Genomic DNA, 21,626 nt, shown 5'->3' with positions numbered 1-21,626 from the left:
ACTCCTGACCTCGTGATCCACCTGCCTCAGCCTCCCAAAGTGCTGGGATTACAGGTGTGAGCCACCATGCCCGGCCTAATTTTTGTATTTTTTGTAGAGACAGGGTTTTGCATGTTACCCAGGCTGGTCTCAAACTCCTGAGCTCAAGCAGTCCACCTGCCTCGGCCTCCCAAAGTGCTGGGATTACAGGCATGAGCTGCCACACCTGGCCCATTTTTAGTATTTAGCATACAATTCTTAGCCTTCTGCTTCTTCCTGATAAAGTTGTAATCTGAGAAATTATCTAGTTTCAACCTTTAATAACTAACTCTTCTCCATATTTCCCATCTTTATTATTTTTCCTCATGTCACATTGCGGCTTCCTTTTTTTTTTTTCTTTTTTCTTTTTTTGAGACGGAGTTTTGCTCTGTTGCCTAGGCTGGAGTGCAATGGCGCGATCTCGGCTCACTACAACCTCCACCTCCTGGACTCAAGCAGTTCTCCTGCCTCAGCCTCCCAAGTAGCTGGGATTACAGGCGTGCACCAGCATCCCCAGCTAATTTTTTTTTTTTTTTTTGAGATGGAGTCTCACACTGTCGCCAGGCTGGAGTGTAGTGGTGCAATCTCAGCTCACTGCAACCTCCACCTCCCAGGTTCAAGCGATTCTCCTGCCTCAGCCTCCCGAGTAGCTGGGACTACAGGTGCACGCCACCATGCCTGGCTAATTTTTGTAATTTTAGTAGAGGTTTCACCATGTTGGCCAGAATGGTCTCGATCTCTTGACCTCATGATCCGCCTGCCATGGCCTCCCAAAGTGCTGGGATTACAGGCGTGAGCCACCGCGCCTGGCCTAATTTCTGTATTTTTAGTAGAGACAGGGTTTCCCTATGTTGCTGAGGCTGGTCTTGAACTCCTGACCTCAGGTGATCCACCCACCTCAGCCTCCCATAGTGCTGGGATTACAGGCGTGAGCCACCATGCCCGGCTGCATTGCGGCTATCTGCTGTCTTCTTTCTCGGTGCCTCTGTCTGTCCCCCCGTCCTCTTAACTTTTATCCTTGGAATGCTCCAGGACTCAGCCCCTGGATCATTTCCTTTTCTAGACACTCACTCACTTGGTGATCTCATCTGGTCTCATGACTCATTACGTGTATGCTGATGGCTGTCTTTTGGGCATTTCCACTGGGATGTCTCACAAGGCACCTCAAACTCAACATCTTCAGAATTTCTGCTTCTCTTGAGATCCTTCCTATAACAGTTAATGGCAGTTCTATCCTTCTGAGACTCATCCTTAGCTTCCCTTTTTCTCACACTGTCCAGTCATCTATCAGCAAGCACCACCTTGAAGATACATCCTACCACTTCTCACTGTCCCACTGCCTCCTCCCTGCTCTAGGCCATCATCATCTCGTATGTTAATAGATTATTGCAACAGGTTCTTAACTGTCTGTATTAGTCAGTTTTCACACTGCTAATTTAAGACATACCCAAGACAGGGCAATTTACAAAAGAAAAGGGTTTATTGGACTTATAATTCCACGTCTGGGGAGGCCTCACAATCATGGCAGAAGGTGAAAGGCATGTCTTACATGGTGGCAGACAAGAGAAGAGAGCTTGTGCAGGGAAACTCCCCTTTTTAAAACCATGAGATTTCGTGAGACTTATTTACTATCATGAGAAGAGTGCAGGAAAGGCCTGCCCCCCATAATCCAATCACCTCCCACCAGGTTCCTCCGACGACATATGGGAATTGTGGGAGTTACAATTCAAGATGAAATTTGGGAGGGGACACAGCCAAACCATATCACTGTCTTTCTGTTTCTCCTTTTTCAAAACACAACAGATGGAGTGGTTCTGTCAAAATGAGAGTCAGATATCATCTGCATTTTGCTCAAAACTCTTCAGTGGTGTCTGGGCACAGTGGCTCACACTTGTAATCCCATTTTAGGAGGCCAAAGCAGGCAGATCACTTGGGCTCAGGAGTTCAAGACCAGCATAGGCAACATGTTGAAGTCCTGTCTCTACAAAAAATATAAAACTTAGCTAGGCATGGTGGCCTGTGCCTATGCCCCAGCTACTCTGGATGCTGAGTTAGGATGATCACTTGAGCCTGGGAGGTTAAGGCTGCAGTGAGCTGTAATTGAGCCACTGCACTGCAACCTGGGTGACAGAGTGAGACGCTGTCTCAAAAAAAAAAAAAAAAGGGGGGGCCCTCTTCAGTGGTTTTCTATTTAATATGTAATAGAAGCCAAGGTCCTTATTATGACCTATAAGGCCAACATGATCTGAATCCTGTTACTCTTTTGATTTAATCTTTTTCTTTTCTTTTCTGGAGACAAAGTCTTACTCTGTTGCCCAGGCTGGAGTGAAGTGGCACCATCATGGCTCACTGCAACCTCAACCCCTTGGGCTCAAGCAATCCTCCCACTTCAGCCTCCTGAGTAGCTGGGACCACAGGTGTGTGCCACCACACTTGGCTGATTTTTTTTGTTTGTTTTTTATTTTGTAGAGCTAGGATCTCATTATGTTGCCAAGGCTGGTCTTGAACTCCTGGCCTCAAGTGATTCTCCCACCTCAGCTTCCCAAAGTGCTGGGATTACAGGCATGAGCCACCGCACCCAGCCTAATCTTTTTCTTACACCCCACCTCACTATACCACCAATCCCAGGTCACTCCACTTCAGCCACATTGGCCTCCATGAACATCCCACAGGCTCCTGAATCAGGAGTTCTCGCTGTTCCTTCTGCTGAAATGTGCTTCTTTCAGATAATCTCACAACTGACAGCCTCACTTTCTTTACATCTTTACTCCAGAGTGCCTTCTTAGTGAGGCTTCCCTTAGCCCCCTGCTTAAAATGTCATGTATTTCATTTTTAATAGAATCCTTTAAACAAAAGAGATGATGCTTTCCATTCAGGTTATCTTTCTCTAAAAAATGCTAATCTGAAATAACACCATGGGCACCCTCGCAGAACACAATATGAAAGTATAGGTTGAATACCCCTTATTTGAAATGCTTGGAGCCAGAAGTGTATTCAGTTTCAGATTTTTTCAGATTCATTTACCAGTTGACCATCCCTAACCTGAAAATGTGAAATGATCTGATAAGCATTTCTTTTGAGCATGATGTCAGCTCTCAAAAAGTTTTGGATTTTGGAGGATTCTGGATTTTTAGAGTAGGAATACTCAGCCTGTAGGAGAATAACAGATCTACATTAGCGAATGATAGAGATCATTCTTGTCTCAGCTTGAAAACTGGTAGGTATCCTTAGGATAATGTAATTACTGTATAGGACCAAAAATTACAGGGTTAGAGCATACCAGTGTATTGTCCACTTTCACTGCTGTTCTGTTTTTGCTTTCCCCAGCAGAAACCTATATAAGTTTATACAAATAATCTTCTGAGGATGGGCCAGCTCTTAGAGCCTCTGTCTCTACCTTTTCATCTTCTTGGTATCCAGCTAAGTTAACAGCTTCATTGTGAATATTCCATTTGGCATTTTATTTGTGAGGTCTCTGACCATCAACTCTACTCATGTTTACTTGTAACCAAAAACTTAATGCATAAGCAAAATAGGAAATGCTATATTTTGGGGTATAAAGTCCCTCTACATTTTTATGATTTGATATCTTTCCAGGCCATAAAGTGAAAAATACTTAACTTCTTAATGTAAATAATATACAGGGAGTTCCTAGAGAGGGAACAGATTTTATATCCCCCAAGTGATTGTGCTCCTTAAACATTGTTGCATTACAAACCATGATGGCCAGAAACTAACTTTAAAATAGCTGCTCCTGGCCATGTGTGGTGGCCCATGCCTGTAATCCCAGTGCTTTGGGAGGCTGAGGTGGAAAGATCACTTGAGGCCAGGAGTTGAGACCAGAATGGGGAATACAGTGAGACCCCATCTCTACAAAAAATTTAAAAACTGGCCAGACATGATGGTGCACATCTGTAGTCCCAGCTACTCAGGAAGCTGAGGCAGGAGGATCCCTTGAGCCCAGGAGTTCAAGGTCGCAGTGAGCTGTGATCACACCACTGTACTCTAGCCTGGGTGACAGAGTGAGACCCCGTCTCAGAAGAAAAACAGCTGCTCCTGATGTTCATATTTATCAGCTGCATGCAGTGTCAGGGAGTATGACTAGGCCAGTCTAACTCTGGTTTTCCTGTGTTCTGAGACTTTCTTAAGAGTGGGTCTTGTCATAAGGGAGTGTGAATAATCACAGACAGCCTATAGTGACCCCCTTCATTTCCTGTCCCTAAATATTTTAAGGAGTCTAAGTTAGTTCAGATACCTAGTGTTTTCAACCCCAAGATATTTTAGGCTACTTTTTTTGTTTAATTCTATTTACTTAACTTTTTACATATGGTTCAAAAATCAAGAAATTAATTAGTGTACAGTAAAGAGTTGTCTTACCTCATATTCTCCCAACTACCCAGATCCTTTCTCCAGGCATTATTGGCCTTCTCTGTATCTTTCTAGAGTTTCTTTGTACTGGTACAAGCAAATATAAATTATTTGTCTCCCCCCCCCTTTTTTTTTTTGAGAAGGAGTCTTGCTGTATCACCCAGGCTAGAGTGCTGTCGTGCCATCCCGGCTCACCACAACCTCTGCCTCCCAGATTCAAGTGATTCTCGTGCCTCAGTGTCCCGAGTAGCTGGGCTTACAGGCATAAGCCACTACGCCCGGCTAATTTTTGTATTTTTAGTACAGACAGGGTTTCACTATGTTGGACAAGCTGGTCTTGAACTCCTGACCTCAAGTGATCTGCCCGCCTTGGCCTCTCAAAGTGCTGGGATTACAGGCGTGAACCACTGTGCCCAGCCTTGTCTCCCCTTTTTAGACACCATTCTTCACCTGCTTTTTTTTTTTGTCAAAAAAAGCATACCTCATAGACTTTCCTCAAAAATTGTTTACAGCTTTATAATATTCCATTGTATAGATGTACCATAATTTATTAATCAGGCACTCTTGGCAGACATTTAGGTTTGTTTCCAGTTTTTTGTTAATAATCTTGCATGCTATGCCTATGTGATAGTACATCCCAAAGTCAATCTCAATTTCATGGGACTACTGTAAACAGAAAATGACTGGCTATGACCAAGAGGTTCTACTTTAATTGGTTCATCTAGTATCCTATTCTGAGATGGGCCTTGAGTTACTAGAGAATAGAAGAAAATGATGTTATCAAACCTTGGAGGTCAGGAAAACTGTTTCCATTTAGCTTTTTAAGTAGAGAAATTCTACCACATACTGTTACCCTTCAGAAAATTTTAGAGGCATCCTTGACTAATTTTTCTTCCTCCTGCTCCCGCCAGTCCAGTTAGTCACCAAGTGTTGTGCTCCTTCCATCCCATTATCAGTGGTATTTGTGTTTTCTGTTCCCACTTTACTATCTTGTTCAGCCTAGTTATTCACACCAGGATCTGTTTGCACTCCACCTTTTCTGTGCTCTAATTGATCCTAACACTGGTAATGGATACAGTGTTTTTTTTTTTTTGGAGACAGAATCTCGCTCTGTCACCCAGGCTGGAGTGCAGTGGCACGATCTTGGCTCACTGCAACCTCCACCTCCCAGGTTCAAGAGATTCTCCTGCCTCAGCCTCTTGAGTAGCTGGGATTACAGACCTGTGCCACCATACCCGGCTAATTTTTATATTTTTAGTAGAGATGAGGTTTCACCATGTTGGCCAGGCTTGTCTCAAACTCCTGACCTCAGGTGATCTGCCTGCCTCTGCCTCCCAAAGTTAATGGATAATGTTTATTGACTGCCTGCTGTTACCAGGCACTTTGCTAACTGCTTGTCATGTATTGACCATTTCGATTGTCATAACTGCTCTGAGATGATGGAAATATTTCTACTTCACTGGTAAAGAAACTGAGGCTCAGCTGGGCACGGTGGCTCACACCTGTAATCCCAGCACTTTGGGAGGCCCAGGTGGGTGAATCACGAAGTCAGGAGATCAAGACCATTCTGGCCAACATGGTGAAAACCCATCTCTACTAAAATACAAAAAATTAGCCAGGCATGGTGGTGCGTGCCTGTAGTCCCAGCTACTCGGGAGGCTGAGGCAGGGGAATCGCTTGAAACTGGGAGGCAGAGGTTGCAGTGAGCCAAGATGGTGCCACTGCACTCCAGCCTGGTAACAGAGCAAGACTCTGTCTCAAAATAATAATAATAATAATAATAGAAGAAGAAGAAGAAGAGGAAGAGAAGGGGAAGAAGAAGAAAGAAGAGGAGGAGGAGGAGGAAGAGGAGAAAGAAAAAAGAAAAAGAAACTGAGGCTCAGGGATTATATATCTAAGAGGTGGTACAGTCAAACAGCTATGAGATGGTCTCAGTTCTTAAGAAGTTAATTAGGAGAGACAGGAAACCATTCCTTCAAACTAGAAATGCTATACTAGTCCAGAGAAGGCAGAGGAAAAAGTGGGTGGAGGAAATGGAGATTTTTATGGAAGAGGGATGTAGGATATAGGTGAATAAATGGAGTTAGTTGTAAGAACATGCTAGACAGGGAAATAACAAGTAACCCAGGAAGACTGAATTTGCATAGTTGGCAAATGCTGCCAGAGAAGTTCGCATTTAACTGTTGCATCAGATTCGTTTGGAAAGCTTTTAAAAAATATTGTTGGCTCCTGATCCCACCCAGAAGCTGCTCCTGAATCAGATGGTCTTAGGCAGTGCCTTAGAATCTGTGGTGTTGATACTGTCACAGGCTATTCTGATGCATAGCCAGGCCAGGGAATCCTTGGCTAAAGAAAGAAGAGGGGCTGGGGGCGGTGGCTCATGCCTGTAATCCCATCACTTTGGGAGGCTGAGGTGAGTGGATCACCTGAGATCAGGAGTTCGAGACCAGCCTGGTCAACATGGTGAAACCCAGTCTCTACTAAAAATATAAAAAATTAGCTGGGTGTGGTGGCAAGCACCTGTAATCCCAGCTACTCGGGAGGCTGAGGCATGAGAATCACTTGAACCCGGGAGGCAGAGGTTGCAGTGAGCAGAGATCGTGCCGTTGCACTCCAGCCTGGCCAGCAAGAGTGAAACTCCGTCTCAAAAAAAAATAAAAAAAAGAAGAGGTATGGGGGTGACTAGAGCAGAGGATGCATTTTCTGAGAAGCGGTAAGAGGTAAGATTAGATGAGTAAGGCCAAATCATATGAGGAAAGGCTGAGCTAAAGAACTTAGAGTTGCTGGGCACAGTAGCTCATGCTTATAATCCTAGCACTTTGCGAGGCTTCGGTGGGTGGATTGCTTGAGCTCAGGAGTTCGGGACAAGCCGTGGCAACATGGCAAAACACCGTCTCTACTAAAAATACAAAAATTAGGGCCAGGCGAGGTCGCTCATGCCTGTAATCCCAGAACTTTGGGAGGCCAAAGTGGGCAGATCACTTGAGCTCAGGAATTCGAGATCAGCCTGGGCAACATAGTGAGACCCTGTCTCTAAAAAATAAAAAAAGTTTTTAAAATATAAAAAAATTAATTGGGCATGGCAGCATGCACCTATATGCGCTACTCAGGAGGCTGAGGTGAGAGGATCACTTGAGCCTGGGAGGCAAAGGTTGCAGTGAGCTGTGATTGTGCCACTGCACTCCAGCCTGGGAGACAGAGTGAGACACTGACTCAATAAAAACAAAAACAAAAACCCCAGAGTTGAAATAGTAGGCAGTGGAAACTGAGTTACCACGTTGATCAGCAGAGATGTGTTAAGAACAGAGGGGATTTTTTGTTTATTTGTTTTGGGGTTGAGACAGGGTCTATCTCTGCCACCCAGGCTGGAGTGCAGTTGTGTGATTACAATTCACTGCAGCCTTGACCACCTGGGCTTAAGTGATCCTCCCACCTCAGCCTCCAGAGTAGCTGGGATTACAGGCCTGCACCACCATACTCAGCTAATTTTTAAATTTTTTTTGTAGAGACAGGGGTCTCACTATGTTGCCCAGGGTGGTCTCAAATGCCTGGGCTCCAGGGATCCTCCTGCCTCGGCCTCCTAGAGTGCTGAGATCACAGCCATGAGCCACTGTACCCAGCCAAGAACAGTTTTAAGCAGACTTTTCTGGCAGCAGTAAGCAAGAAGGAAAAGCTGCGATAGGAACCAAGCTAGGAGATAGTTAAGGGAACTAAGAGTCATATTACTATTGTGAGATTCTAAAAAGGAAGTGGACATTACTATTTGGTTGTTGTTGTTGAGACGGAGTCTCACTACGTTGCCCAGGCTGGAGTGCAGTGGCACGATCTTGGCTCACTGCAACCTGTCTTCTGGGTTCGAGCAATTTTTCCGCCACAACCCCCAAATAGCTGGGATTACAGGTGTGCACCACCATGCCTGGCTAATTTTTGTATTTTTAGTAGAGATGGGCTTTTACCATGTTGGCCAGGCTGGTGTTGAACTCCAGACCTCAGGTGATGCACCTGCCTTACCCTCCCAAAGTGCTGGGACTACAGGTGTGAGCCACTGTGCCCGGCGTGAGATTCTAAAAAAGAATCAGGGATCCTTTGTCTAGAAATAGGAATTAGTAAACTTGGAATCTGAGGTTTAACTCTCTTAAGCTTCAGAATTTTTTACTTGCAACACCTGTAATCTCAGCTCTTTGGGAAACCAAGGCAGGAGGATTGCATGAGGCCAGAAGTTCAGCACCAGCCATTTTGCCCAGGCTGGTCTTGAGCTCCTGAGCTCAAGGGATCTTCCTGCCTTAGCCTCCCAAAGTGCTGGGATTAGAGGCATGAGCCCCATCAGGTCTGGCCTTAACTATTATTTAAAATAAAAATAATAGTATAGGTTGAATATCCCTAATCTGAACATTTGAAATGCTCGAAAATCTGAAACTTATTCAGTGCTGACATGATGCTCAAAGGAAATGCTCATTGGAACATTTCAGATTTTGGATTTTAGGATTAGGGCTGCTGAACCAATAAGTATATTGCATATATCCCCAAATCTGAAAAAATCTGAATTCTGAAACACTTGTATTCCCAAGCATTTCACATAGGGATACTCAACATGTATTTGCTTTTAGAAAAAAGAAAAAAAAATCACTCTGGAAACAATATAGAGCACAGGGGAAGCAGGAGTAGATATAGGGAGATCCCTTAAGAGGCCACTGCAATAGACCAGATAAGAGGTGATGGTAGCTTGAGCAGGTGGGGACATGGAGCTAAAAGTGGGCAGATACAAGTGATATTTAGGAGGAAAAATTGCAAGAAACTTCATGATGGATTAAATGTAGGGCTGTTGAGAAAGAAAAAAGGTGTTTTCTTAGGTTCTGCCCTGGGCAACTGGATGAACGGAGATCCAGTTTGGTAGTTGGAGTGGAAGGGGATAGGGCAGGGGGAGATGCTCAAGATTTTTGTTTGGAATACTAAAGTACTGAATATGTTAAGTAGAAGGTGGGATTTCTGCATTTTGTTTTGTTTTGTTTTGTTTGAGACGGGGTCTCACTGTCGCCAGGCTGGAGTGCGGTGGCGCGATCTCGGCTCACTGCAACCTCTGCCTCGCAGGTGATCTCTTGACCTCGTGCTTCCTGGATTTCTGCATTTTAAAGAAGTTTTCAGGTGACTCTGATGTATACCATAGTTTAAGAACTATTGATGTCGGCCGGTTGCAGTGGCCCACGCGTGTAATCCCAGCATTTTCGGAGGCCAAGGCGGGTGGATCACCTGAGGTCAGGAGTTTGAGACCAGCCTGGCCAACATGGTGAAATCCCATCTCTACTACAAATAAAACCCAGGAGGCAGAGGTTGCAGTGAGCCGAGATCGTGCCACTGCACTCCAGCCTGGTGACAGAACAAGATTTCATCTCAAAAAAAAAAGAGAGGAAAAAAGAACTGTTGATATAAAGAAAAAGAGAATTATTGATGAAGGAGTGTCCAACTGTTAGACAATGGTAGTGACACAGAAGACAATGGAAGAAAGTGGTTTGTTTTTGTTTTTGTTTTTGTTTTGAGACAGTGTCTGGCTCTGTTGCCCAGGCTGGAGTGCAGTGGTGCAATTACAGCTCACTGCAACCTCCACCTCCTGGGCTCAAGCCATCCTCCCACCTCAGCCTCCTGAGTAGCTGGGACCGCAGGCACACACCACCACACCCGGCTAATTTTTTTTTAAATTTTTTGTAGATACGGGTTTTTGTCATGTTGCCCAGGCTGGTCTCAAACTCCTGAATTCAAGGGATCTGCCCGCCTTGGCCTCTCAAAGTGCTGGGATTACAGACATGAGCTGCCATGCCCGGCCTGTTTAGCTGTTTCTAGGGAAGTGACTGAGTTTGGAACAGAGGCTACATTCCTATCCGTCCTGCTCTTAGGCCAGCTCAGCTCTTTTTTGTATATATTTTGTACTAATTTGTTTGCCATAAGACTTCCTTGCAGCAGGGCCAGCGCAACTCTTAACTTGACTTTGTCCCCTTTTATCACTAGCCTTTTGGCCTCAGCAGTGCCACCAATTCCTTCCCTTTTGTGGAATTGAGCCCTGGATCCACTGACCCAATGCAGTGTATCAGATTAATTTCAACATCTTATCTGGATTTCTTTTACTTTTTCCTGAGGCAAGGAGATCAAAACCAAACAGCTGTAGTCTTGACAAGCTATTTTAGTAATCACCTAGGGATACTACATTTTCCTCTAGAAATCTAATCTATAATTTTTATTTCTTTTTCTTTTCCTTTCTTTTCGGTGTTTTTTTGTTTGTTTGTTTGTTTTGTTTTTTGACAGGGTCTTGCTCACTCGCCCAGGCTGGAGTGCAGTGGTGTAATCTGAGCTCACTACAACCTCTGCCTCCTGGGTTCAAGCAATTCTCGTGCCTCAGCTTCCTGGGTAGCTGGGACTACAGGCTCACGCTACCACACCCAGCTAATTTTCGTAGAGATGTTGCAGTCTCGCCAGTGCACCTTCATATATTGGTTTCTCTTGTGAGGTATCACCCTGAGTTCTTTGTCTCACCTCTAAAATGATTAAGGAGCGTGGTCACAAGGGTGAAGTTGGAGCGAAATAGCAAAAGGAGAAAGCTGTCTGCAGAGAGGGGAGTCCGAGTGGATAGCTTGGTTACAGCTGAATGCAAAATGCTTTTATGAGAAACTGCAGCTGGGTGTGGTGGCTCACGCCTGTAATCCTAGCACTTTGGGAGGCCGAGACAGGCAGATCACAAGGTCAGGAGTTTGAGACCAGCCTGGCCAACATGGTGAAACCCCATCTCTACTAAAGATACAAAAAGTTAGCCAGGCATGGTGGCATGTGCCTGTAATCCCAGCTACAGGGGAGACTGCAGCAGGAGAATCGCTTGAACCTGGGAGGTGGAGGTTGCAGTGAGCTGACGTGCCATTGTACTCCAGCTTGGGCGACAGGGCAAGACTCCGTCTCAAAAAAACAAACAAAAAAAAGAAACTGCTCTCCTCCTTGTAACTGATTGAGTAATTTTTCTTATTCGAAAAGCTGTCTGTGCAACTCCCTTTTTCCAGCTGTGGGATTGTTTCTAAGCACAAAGCGCAGCTTCTCTTGTTTGTGTAACTGTGGGTTTTTTTAGGTAAGCCCCACTCCGCCCTATGCAAGTTCCCACGGAGCCTACTGTGTATATGCCTGAAAAGGGGAGGAAACTTTTTCCTGGGAGCTCACTAATTATACAAAGAACAAAAAGGCTTCTTTGATTTACTGGCTCCTTATCTGTCCAGGCTTATCTGTGCAGCTGCAGCAGCTGTGATTTTTCAGGCAGGCACTTCTCGGGGCCCAGCCTTAACTGTTTACCTAATAGATTTTTCCTTTTCTTCTCCCTCAGAGATGGGGTTTCACCATATCGCCTAGGCTGGTCTCGAATTCCTGAGCTCAGGCAACCCGCCCATCTTGGCCTCCCGAAGTGCTGGGATTACAGGCGTGAGCCACCACACCTGGCCATTTTTATTTCTGAAAATTGAGTTCTCTAATATACTTCAATAAAAAATCTACATTTCATTTATTAGAAATTTGTTAACCTCATATCATGGGTCAGGCACTGTGCTAGGCACTTGTTATTTCAAATTAAATAAGACATGGCTATGTCAAGGAGCCAGGAAAACTGATGCCTGATACGCACATACATCCCTGTCTAGCTTTTTTCTCTTGATAAATAGAAAAAATTGATAGAATAGAAGAGAAAAATTGATAAAATTTTAAAATATCTAGATCTGAATTCAACTTCTTCGTGTGAAAAAGAAGGCCAAATTAATCTCTTTGGTTGAGACTATAATTAAAGGGGTCTTTTAATGTATATATTATGCAGCCCAGATGTTCCCTTTCTTTTTCATGATGCCTCTGTAATTAAGATGCAGATTTTCCCCCCAAAGGAGAGTGTTTTTTCTATGGTCTTAACTTGGATTCATAGATCTCAGCAAATCTATGGATTCGTGGCTTTGTGGGTCCTTAAACCTTCCACAATTACATGCAAAATTGTGGAATTTGGTATACGTGAGTGCTTTTCATATTTATTTTTAATCCAGAATGGATCAAAAAGAACAATCATGAAAGATGTAGGTGCCAGACACAGGGCAGAAGGTAGCTAGAAAAGTAGATCTTAGGGAAGTTAGGGCCCCTAGCCTCATTAATCTACAAACATGGCATGGCCGGCTTGCCTTGCAAAGCCTCAGTTGAAGGACCCCATGAATTCTTAAAATAGAAAGAGTTCTTAATTTTTATCAAATTCTCAAATGATTCTGTTACCCCAAAATATTAAGACTTATTATACTATTAAAAAATGTGTTAGAGACTAGTCCAGGCAACATAGTGAGATGTCGTCACTACTAAAAATTAAAAAAAAATTAGGGGTATGGGGCTGGACACAGTGGCTCACACCTGTAAACCCAGCCCTTCGGGAGGCCAAGGCAGGTGGATTACCTGAGGTTGGGAGTTCGAGACCAGCCTGGCCAACATGGTGAAACCCTGTCTCAACTAGAAATACAAAAATTAGCTGGGCATGGTGGCGCATGCCTGTAATCCCAGCTACTCAGGAGGCTGAGGCAGAATTGCTTGAACCTTGGAGGCAGAGGTTGCAGTGAGCCAAGATTGTCCCACTGCACTCCGGCCTTGGCAACATGGTGAGACTCCATCTCAAAAAAAAAAAAAAAAAAACTGTTAGAGACCAGCCCAGGCAACATAGTGTCTCTACTAAAAATAAAAATTAAAAATTAGGGGCGTGGGGCATGGTGGCACACACCTGTAGTCCCAGCTACTCAGGAGGCTGAGGTGAGAGGATCCCATGAACATAGAAGGTTAAGGCTGTAGTGAGCTATGGTTTTGCCACCGCACTCCAGCCTGTTTGATAGAGCAAGACCCTGTCTCAAAAAAAAAAAACTTACTAGGTTTTGGTTTATGACTATTTAACATCATTTACTTTTTAGATGTTCTCACTGGGGGAAAGGGAAATTGAAGATATAATATGTACTTTTGTAATTTATCAATACAATTTTTATATTAATACAATATTTGAAACTGACATTTAAACATTAGAATTTGTTTTTACTTTTAACAATATTGTGAACATGCTACATTTTTTGTTTGTCTTTAGTACCGGGACCCTCTGGTGATAATGGCATCAGTGTTACAATGATCTTAGTGGCCTGGATGGTTATTGCATTGATCTTGTTCTTACTGAGACCTCCTAATCTAAGAGGATCCAACCTACCTGGAAAGCCAACCAGTCCTCATAATGTAAGTGTTGCAGATTTTAAATGCTTTTTGGGTAAGGGAATGTATGTGGCCTGGGGCAGGGAAGGACTTGGTTTTGACTAAAATACCTAAATTAGTTAAATTATATTTAACTCATATTTTACCTATGTAATTCTATTAAATATTGCAATTCCAAGATTTAATTGATGCCTTAATCTTTGTGGAGTTAAATGCAGAAAGAAGCACAGACCAGAAGCCCAAAATTAATTTGAAAATGAATTCCAATCCTTTTTTTTTTTTTTTTTTTTTTTCCAGACAGGGTCTTGCTCTGCCACCCAGGCTGGAGTGCATTGGTGCGATCTTAGCTCACTGAAGCCTCTACCTCCTAGGCTCAAGTGATCCTCCCACCTCAGCCTCCCAAGTAGTTGGGACCACAGGCATGCAATAGCACCCCTGTCTAGTTTTTTGTATTTTTTTTGTAGAGATGGGGTTTTGCCAGGTTGCCCAGCCTTAAATTCTAATCTTTACTCACATGAGAAGCATCAAAAATAATCCATTTCATAATCCACAGCAATATTGCTTAAGTCTCAATCCTCCACTACCCAGTTCTGTCTACCTCACAGTTGATCCCTTGCCTCTCATGCTTCCAGGCTTCCAGCCCCTATACTCTTAGTAGCTTTAGTTCAAATGTTTGACCCCCTTCTGTCCTAGCTATTCAGTAGAGACACTGAGCCTATCTTATTTTATTTTCCTCATTTTCCCATCCTATTTCTCTCAAACCCATGTTCCATTTCTGTACCACAATAAATCAGCTGAGCTGGCAAAAGGAGAGGTCGGAATCATTCATGTTGATAAATCTTGATAGTCATGATTACAACCATTTTTAGAACCTTCTAAATTAAAACTATGATAAAGTGACCCAACAGGGAGTTTTCAGTACTATCTTTAAGAGAACCTCTGTTGGCCAGGCACTGTGGCTCACGCCTGCAATCCCAGCACTTTGGGAGGCCAAGGGGGGCGGATCGCCTGAGCTCCAGTGTTCAAGACCACCCTGGTCAACATGGTGAAACCCTGCCTCTACTAAAATACAAAAAATTAGCCAGACGTGGTGGCATGCGCCTGTAGTCTCATCTACTCAGGAGGCCGAGGCATGAGAATCATTTGAGCTTGGGAGGCAGAGGTTGCAGTGAGCCAAGATCACACCACCACACTCCAGCTTGGGCTACAGAGTGAGATTATGTCTGAAAAAAAAAGAACCTCTGTTAAAGGATTCCTTTTAATCCTTTTCAGAACCAGTATTTATGTTTTTTTTTAACACTGAATTTGAATATTATCTCTTTAAAAATATTTCCATGAGGCCGGGCACGGTGGCTCACGCCTGTAATCCCAGCACTTTGGGAGGCCGAGATGGGCGGATCACCTGAGGTCAGGAGTTCGAGACCAGCCTGGCCAACATGGTGAAACCCTGTCTCTAGTAAAAATACAAAAATTAGCTGAGCGCGGTGGTGGGTGCTTGTAATCCCAGCTACTCGGGAGGCTGAGGCAAGAGAATTGCTTGAACCCAGGAGATGGAGGTTGCAGTGAGCCAAGATCATGCCATTGCACTCCAGCCTAGGCAACGAGAGTGAAACTTCGTCTCAAAAAAAAAAAGATTTCCATGAATATGCCAGTTACCTCTATTTAGCCATTCTACAAATGTATACGTATTTCAAAACATGTTGTATATGACAAATATATACAATTTTTGTCAATTTAAATAAAATGTTAAAATTTATAATTAAAAAACTGTAAGATAATAGAGCATCAAAAAAAAAGGGAAAATTTCCATGATAGATTTGCTTGTTTTTGTTTTTTTTTTTTTTTTTTTGAGATGGAGTCTCACTCTGTCATCCAGGCTGGAGTGCATTGGTACAATCTCAGCTCACTGCAGCCTCTGCCTCCCAGGTTCAAGTGATTCTCCTGCCTCTGCCTACCGAGTAGCTGGGATTACAGGTGCACGCTACCACATCTGGCTAATTTTTGGATTTTTAGTAGAGATGGGGTTTCACCATGTTGGCCAGGCTGGTGTCAAATTCCTGACCTCAAGTGATGTGCCTGCCTCGGCCTCCCAAAGTACTGGCATTACAGATGTGTGTCACCACACCCGGCTAATTTTTGTATTTTTAGTAGATACAGGGTTTCGCCACGTTGGCCAGGCTGGTCTTGAATTCCTAACCTCAGGTGCTCTGCCTGCATTTGCCTCCCAAAGTGCTGGTATTACAGGCATGAGCCACCATGCCCGGCCAGATTCACTTGTTGAATACCAAATTATCCCACTAATTCTCTTTTCCAACCTTTACCGTGTGGAATTCCTAAAATAATTGTTTCTTTTCTCCAGTGTTGTGGTGTTGATATCAGAAGTTCAGTTAGACTCATTTTTTATATAAGAGAAAGCAAATGTGCAGTGTTAATTGGTCAATGTTTTGCTTTGTTTTTTAAGGAATAGAACATTTAGATATGTAGCATAGAAAGAAAAAAAATCAAAATGAAAAACATACACAAAATAGATACGTAGCATGCTAACTTTAAGAAAGAAGGCATTATAGACCCAGCGCAGTGGCTCTCGCCTGTAATCCCAGCACTTTGGGAGGCTGAGGCGGGCGGATCACCTGAGGTCAGGAGTTCAAGACCAGCCTAGCCAACACAACCAAATCCCGTCTCTATTAAAAGTACAAAAATTAGCTGGGCGTGGTGGCGCGTGCCTGTAATCCCAGCTACTTGTGAGGCTGAGGCAGGAGAATTGCTTCAACCCAGAAGGTGGAGGTTGCAGTGAGCTGAGATCACGCCATTGCACTCCAGCCTGGGCAACAAGAGTGAGACTCCATCTCAAAAAAAAAAAAAACGGCATTATTAGCACTATATAAAAAGCCTACATTTATTTTTGTTTTTTCTTGGAGAAGAGAGTATTTATACAACAGCTTGCATATTGTCTTGATAAAGCGTTTATTCCTTAGCCTTCTTTCTTACTTTCTTTGTATAGCTTTGTTACTTTCATATCAAAGAGTAACTACCTCAATGTTTGGAGCTAAAGAAATAGAACTCTTAATAACCTGACTTAGAAATCATTAAAATGGGCTGGGCACGGTGGCTCACACCTGTAATCCCAGCACTTTGGGAGGCCGAGGCAGGTGGATCATTTGAGGTCAGGAGTTGGAGACCAGCTTGACCAACATGGTGAAACCCTGTCTCTACTAAAAATACAAAAAAATTAACCAGGTGTGGTGGCATATGCTTGTAATCCCAGCTACTCGGGAGGCTGAGGCAGGCGAATCACTTGAATCCGGGAGGTGGAGGTTGCAGTGAGCCGAGATCGCACCACTGTACTCCAGCCCGGGCTACAGAGTGAGACTCCATCTCAAGGGAAAAAAAAAAAAAAACAACTATTAACATGACAGAAATGCAAGATTACCCTCTCCTGGACCTTAATTCATTGTAGGCCAGTGTTTCTAGGAATAGTAGTTCCACCATCTTAGGAATAAGTAAGAAGATGTGTTGAGACTAATTCCAAGTAGAAATATTGATCACCCCCAACTCAGGCATCATGTATCATTTCAGGGTAAATAAATAAAATCTTGAAAATCTTAAAAACCCTGATCTTTCCTTTACAGTTCACTTGCTTTCTATTGCAAGTTAACAAAAGTCAATTCCAAGCGGTTTAAAACAAGTGGCTTCATTGATTTACACATCAAAAAAATTCAGAGGTAGGGTCAGTGTTAAGAAAGTTTTAACAGTGTCATCAAAGACCCAGTTTCTTTCCTCATATTATCAACTTCATTCCAAGATGGGCTCCCCTTAGGATCATAGGATGACTACTAGAAGCCACTGCAGCCACATGCTTCCTCGTAGACATTCAGTATTGAGAAACAAAAGTCCCTAGCTTCATTTTAAATATACAGTACTTTACTTAGCCAGTCGACTTTAGCAAGAGGGATGAAGATACTTTCATAGGTTTGAAGATCACTCCTGGGGCTGGCAGGAGTGATAACATCACTGTTGTACAAATTCCCTCTCTCTTCCATTTTACAGGGAAAAATGAGACAAATGGTGGAAAATCACAGTGTTATTTAATCTAGTGTTCCCTCATGTAAAAACATAGGAAAAGTCCAAATAAACATATATTTGGGATGGGATGGTCTGGGGCATTGCTGCTCAGTTCTTTCTCTATGTGTTAGATTGGTTGCACTGGGATTTAATAAGTCAATTTTTTTAAAAGTAATAAATTTTAATTTTTTTGAATTTTTAAAAACTCAATTAAATAATTTATTTCTTTCTAATGCCAGGGACAAGATCCACCAGCTCCTCCTGTGGACTAACTTTGTGATATGGGAAGTGAAAATAGTTAACACCTTGCACGACCAAACGAACGAAGATGACCAGAGTACTCTTAACCCCATTAGAACTGTTTTTCCTTTTGTATCCGCAATATGGGATGGTATTGTTTTCATGAGCTTCTAGAAATTTCACTTGCAAGTTTATTTTTGCTTCCTGTGTTACTGCCATTCCTATTTACAGTATATTTGAGTGAATGATTATATTTTTAAAAAGTTACATGGGGCTTTTTTGGTTGTCCTAAACTTACAAACATTCCACTCATTCTGTTTGTAACTGTGATTATAATTTTTGTGATAATTTCTGGCCTGATTGAAGGAAATTTGAGAGGTCTGCATTTATATATTTTAAATAGATTTGATAGGTTTTTAAATTGCTTTTTTTCATAAGGTATTTATAAAGTTATTTGGGGTTGTCTGGGATTGTGTGAAAGAAAATTAGAACCACGCTGTATTTACATTTACCTTGGTAGTTTATTTGTGGATGGCAGTTTTCTGTAGTTTTGGGGACTGTGGTAGCTCTTGGATTGTTTTGCAAATTACAGCTGAAATCTGTGTCATGGATTAATTTGGCTTATGTGGCTAGAATAGGAAGAGAGAAAAAAATGAAATGGTTGTTTACTAATTTTATACTCCCATTAAAAATCTCTAATGTTAAGAAAACCTTAAATAAACATGATTGATCAATATGGCAGATGATTTACAGTCCATTATATGACATTTGTAAGCCACTCAACACTAGCCTTACAAGGTTCATGAAAGGAGGAAAACATTAATTCTTTCTACCTTTGCTGGTACAATCCACATAGTAATTTAAGCTATAATTTATTTTTAAAATGAGTGCCTCTTGGGAAGCTTCTTTTCTGTTCTAACACTTCCCTGTTAAAATGAAAATCTTAGGCCGGTGCGGTGGCTCACACCTGTAATCCCAGCACTTTGGGAGGCCGAGGTGGGCAGATCACTTGAGGTCAGGAGTTCGAGACCAGCCTGGCCAACATGGTGAAACCCTGTCTCTACTAAAAATACAGAAAAATTAGCCAGGGTTGGTGCATGTGCCTGTAATCCCAGCTACTCAGGAGGCCAAAGCAGGAGAATTGCTTGAACCCGGGAGGTGGAGGTTGCAGTGAACCAAGATCGCACCACTGCACTCCAGCCTAAGCGACAGAGCGAGACTCCCTCTCAAAAAAACAAAAAAGAAAAGAAAATCTTAAAGCTGTATTAGGGCCTGTTAGGTTACTGACATTTGAATGCCTATTTACTTATTTTCTACATTGAGTCTTTTGTTATCCTCTGACCTATAAAAAATTTTAATAAATTACTGGTTTACTTCAAGGGAAAAGAAGGAAAATGAGAAACAAACATCTTTTTTTCACTCCTTATCTCATTCCTGTTTGGTGATGGGATGGATTGGGATAGGAAGGAATGTTAATATGAGAGAAATTTTCAAATGTATAAAAAAGTAAAAGGTTGTATTGTTTTGCTCAGTTTGAAATAAAGTGAATACCAGTAGCACTTAAAAATGTCTGCATGGGCTGGGCACGGTGGCTCACGCCTGTAATCCCAGCACTTTGGGAGGCCAAGGCAGGCAAATCACCTGAGAGGTCAGGAGTTCGAGACCAGCCTGATCAACATGGTGAAACCTCGTCTCTACTAAAAATGCAAAAATTAGCCAGGCATGGTGGTGTGTGCCTATAATCCCAGCTACTAGGGAGGCTGAGGCAGGAAATCGCTTGAACCTGGGAGACGGAGGTTGCAGTAAGCTGAGATCATGCCACTGCACTCCAGTCAGGGCAACAGAGTGAGACTCTGTCTCAAAATAAATAAATAAATAAATAAAAATGTCTGCATGACCCATGTGGTTATGAAGTTTTTTTCCTAGCAAATGATTGCAGATTATTTATGGGGGCTAGAAGATATTTTGCTATCAATGTAAGGATTTTTTTTCCCCTTAGGTCAGTCTATTCATTGTTTAGATCTGGTAAATTACTTGTATGAATTGAATAAATTCTCTGTATCATTGTACTGTTTAATAGTCTCTGATACAATTGTGATACTCATAAGGTGTTTTTCCCCCTTTATTATGATTACATTCTAGATCATAAACATTGTAAGGGCATCTTTTCGTTATATAATCCAGTATTGATTGTTTGAATTCCTCCTTGTACATCCTGGTTTTGTGCTCGATTTCTTGAAATAATATAACCAACTCTAAATTACTTGTGTTAATAGATGGGTAACATAACACAGGTAAGTTAAATCCTGGATAAATGAGCCCCCCAGAATAAAGGTTTTTCCTCTTGCTGTGGCCTACTGGAAGCCTTCCTAACTCTATAGCTGGTAAAGTAGAGCAGAAAGGGCCAGAATGGCTTAAGATGGAGCTAAATTCCTATAGCATTCCATTTTCTGCTCTTGCCTCTTGAACTTAGAAGGCTTGCCCATATATCCTAACAATCTGTTCTCTGAGCTACTAGAAGGCCAATCCCTGGCAAGAGATATTGATGTAGTCACTGAATCTATTGCTCACAAATAATTGAAAATTGGCTTTGGGAGCTGGGCACAGTGACTCATGCCTGTAATCCCAGCACTTTGGGAGGCTGGGGCAGGTGGATCCCTTGAGGTCAGGAGTTTGAGACCAGCCTGGCCAAGATGGTGAAACCCTGTGTCTACAAAAAATACAAAAATTAGCCGGGTTTGGTGACACGGCCTGTAGTCTTAGCTACTTGGGAGGCTGAGGCAGGAGAATCGCTTGAGCCTGGGAGACAGAGGTTGCAGTAAGCCAAGATCACGCCACTGCACTCCAGCTTGAGTGACAGAGTGAGACCCTGTCTCAAAAAAAAAAAAGAGGCTTTAGAAGGCTTTATTGGATGAAGTGGCTGAAACTTGGATACAGAATGTCTAGTATTAGACACCTAAAAATCTGGATTCTTCTTGGTTGTTGTTTTGAGATGGAGTTTTGCTCTTTTGCCCAAGCTGGAGTGAAGTGGCGCGATCTTGGCTCACTGCAACATCCACTCCCGGGTTCGAGCGATTCTCCTTCCTCAGCCTCCTGAGTAGCTGGGATTATAAGTGCCCACCACCACGCCCAGCTAATTTTTGTATCTTTAGTAGAGACGGGGTTTCGCCATGTAGGCCAAGGCTGGTCTCAAACTCCTAACCTCAGGTGATCCACCCACTATCACCTCCCAAACTGCTAGGATTACAGACGTGAGCCACCGTGCCTGGCCGGAAAATCTGGATTCTTATTCCTAGTTCTTCATTTCTGTCACATGCACTTAGTTGACATTACATCTACATATATTAGCTTTTGCCTACATGAACCATCTATTTACTTAGTAACCAGTGTTCTTAATGAAGTATTTAGTCTTGGGTTTCTTGTAAAATTTCTCTGCATTCCTTAGACAGTGTACTATACATGAAATATTCTTGTTGACCTAGTAATTTATATTATTCTATTTAATTCTTAAAGCTTCTACCTATGGCCTTTTTATTGAGCACACTCTTAAATCATTATCTGGCTTGTAAACATTCATCTGAATTGTGGCTACAATCCTTTTAAAATAATCTAGGAAAAAAGAAAGATAAAGCTTACATTTTCACAGTTTTGGCTCTTAAACACATTCCACAAATGCCATTAAGAATTTATTTTGTTTTAGGCTAGTC

General features: G+C 42.6%; 1 protein-coding gene across 2 annotated transcripts in view; it reads left to right on the top strand.

The window, feature by feature from the left end:
- SMIM14 (small integral membrane protein 14) overlaps positions 1-19,993 on the top strand; it is an 88,138-nt gene extending 68,145 nt beyond the window's left edge. For both annotated transcript variants that reach the window (XM_054485479.2, XM_054485478.2), the window contains exons 4-5: positions 13,499-13,641; positions 17,919-19,993. In XM_054485479.2, coding sequence (XP_054341454.1) covers positions 13,499-13,641; positions 17,919-17,951 — 176 coding nt within the window. In that variant the 3' untranslated portion in view covers positions 17,952-19,993. The remainder of the gene's footprint in view (positions 1-13,498; positions 13,642-17,918) is intronic.
- The last annotated feature ends 1,633 nt before the right edge of the window (positions 19,994-21,626 follow it).

This window comes from Pongo pygmaeus, chromosome 3 (assembly GCF_028885625.2).
Source record: "Pongo pygmaeus isolate AG05252 chromosome 3, NHGRI_mPonPyg2-v2.0_pri, whole genome shotgun sequence".
Classification (NCBI taxonomy): Eukaryota; Metazoa; Chordata; class Mammalia; order Primates; family Hominidae; genus Pongo; species Pongo pygmaeus.
This window is presented reverse-complemented; position numbering and strand designations above follow the sequence as displayed.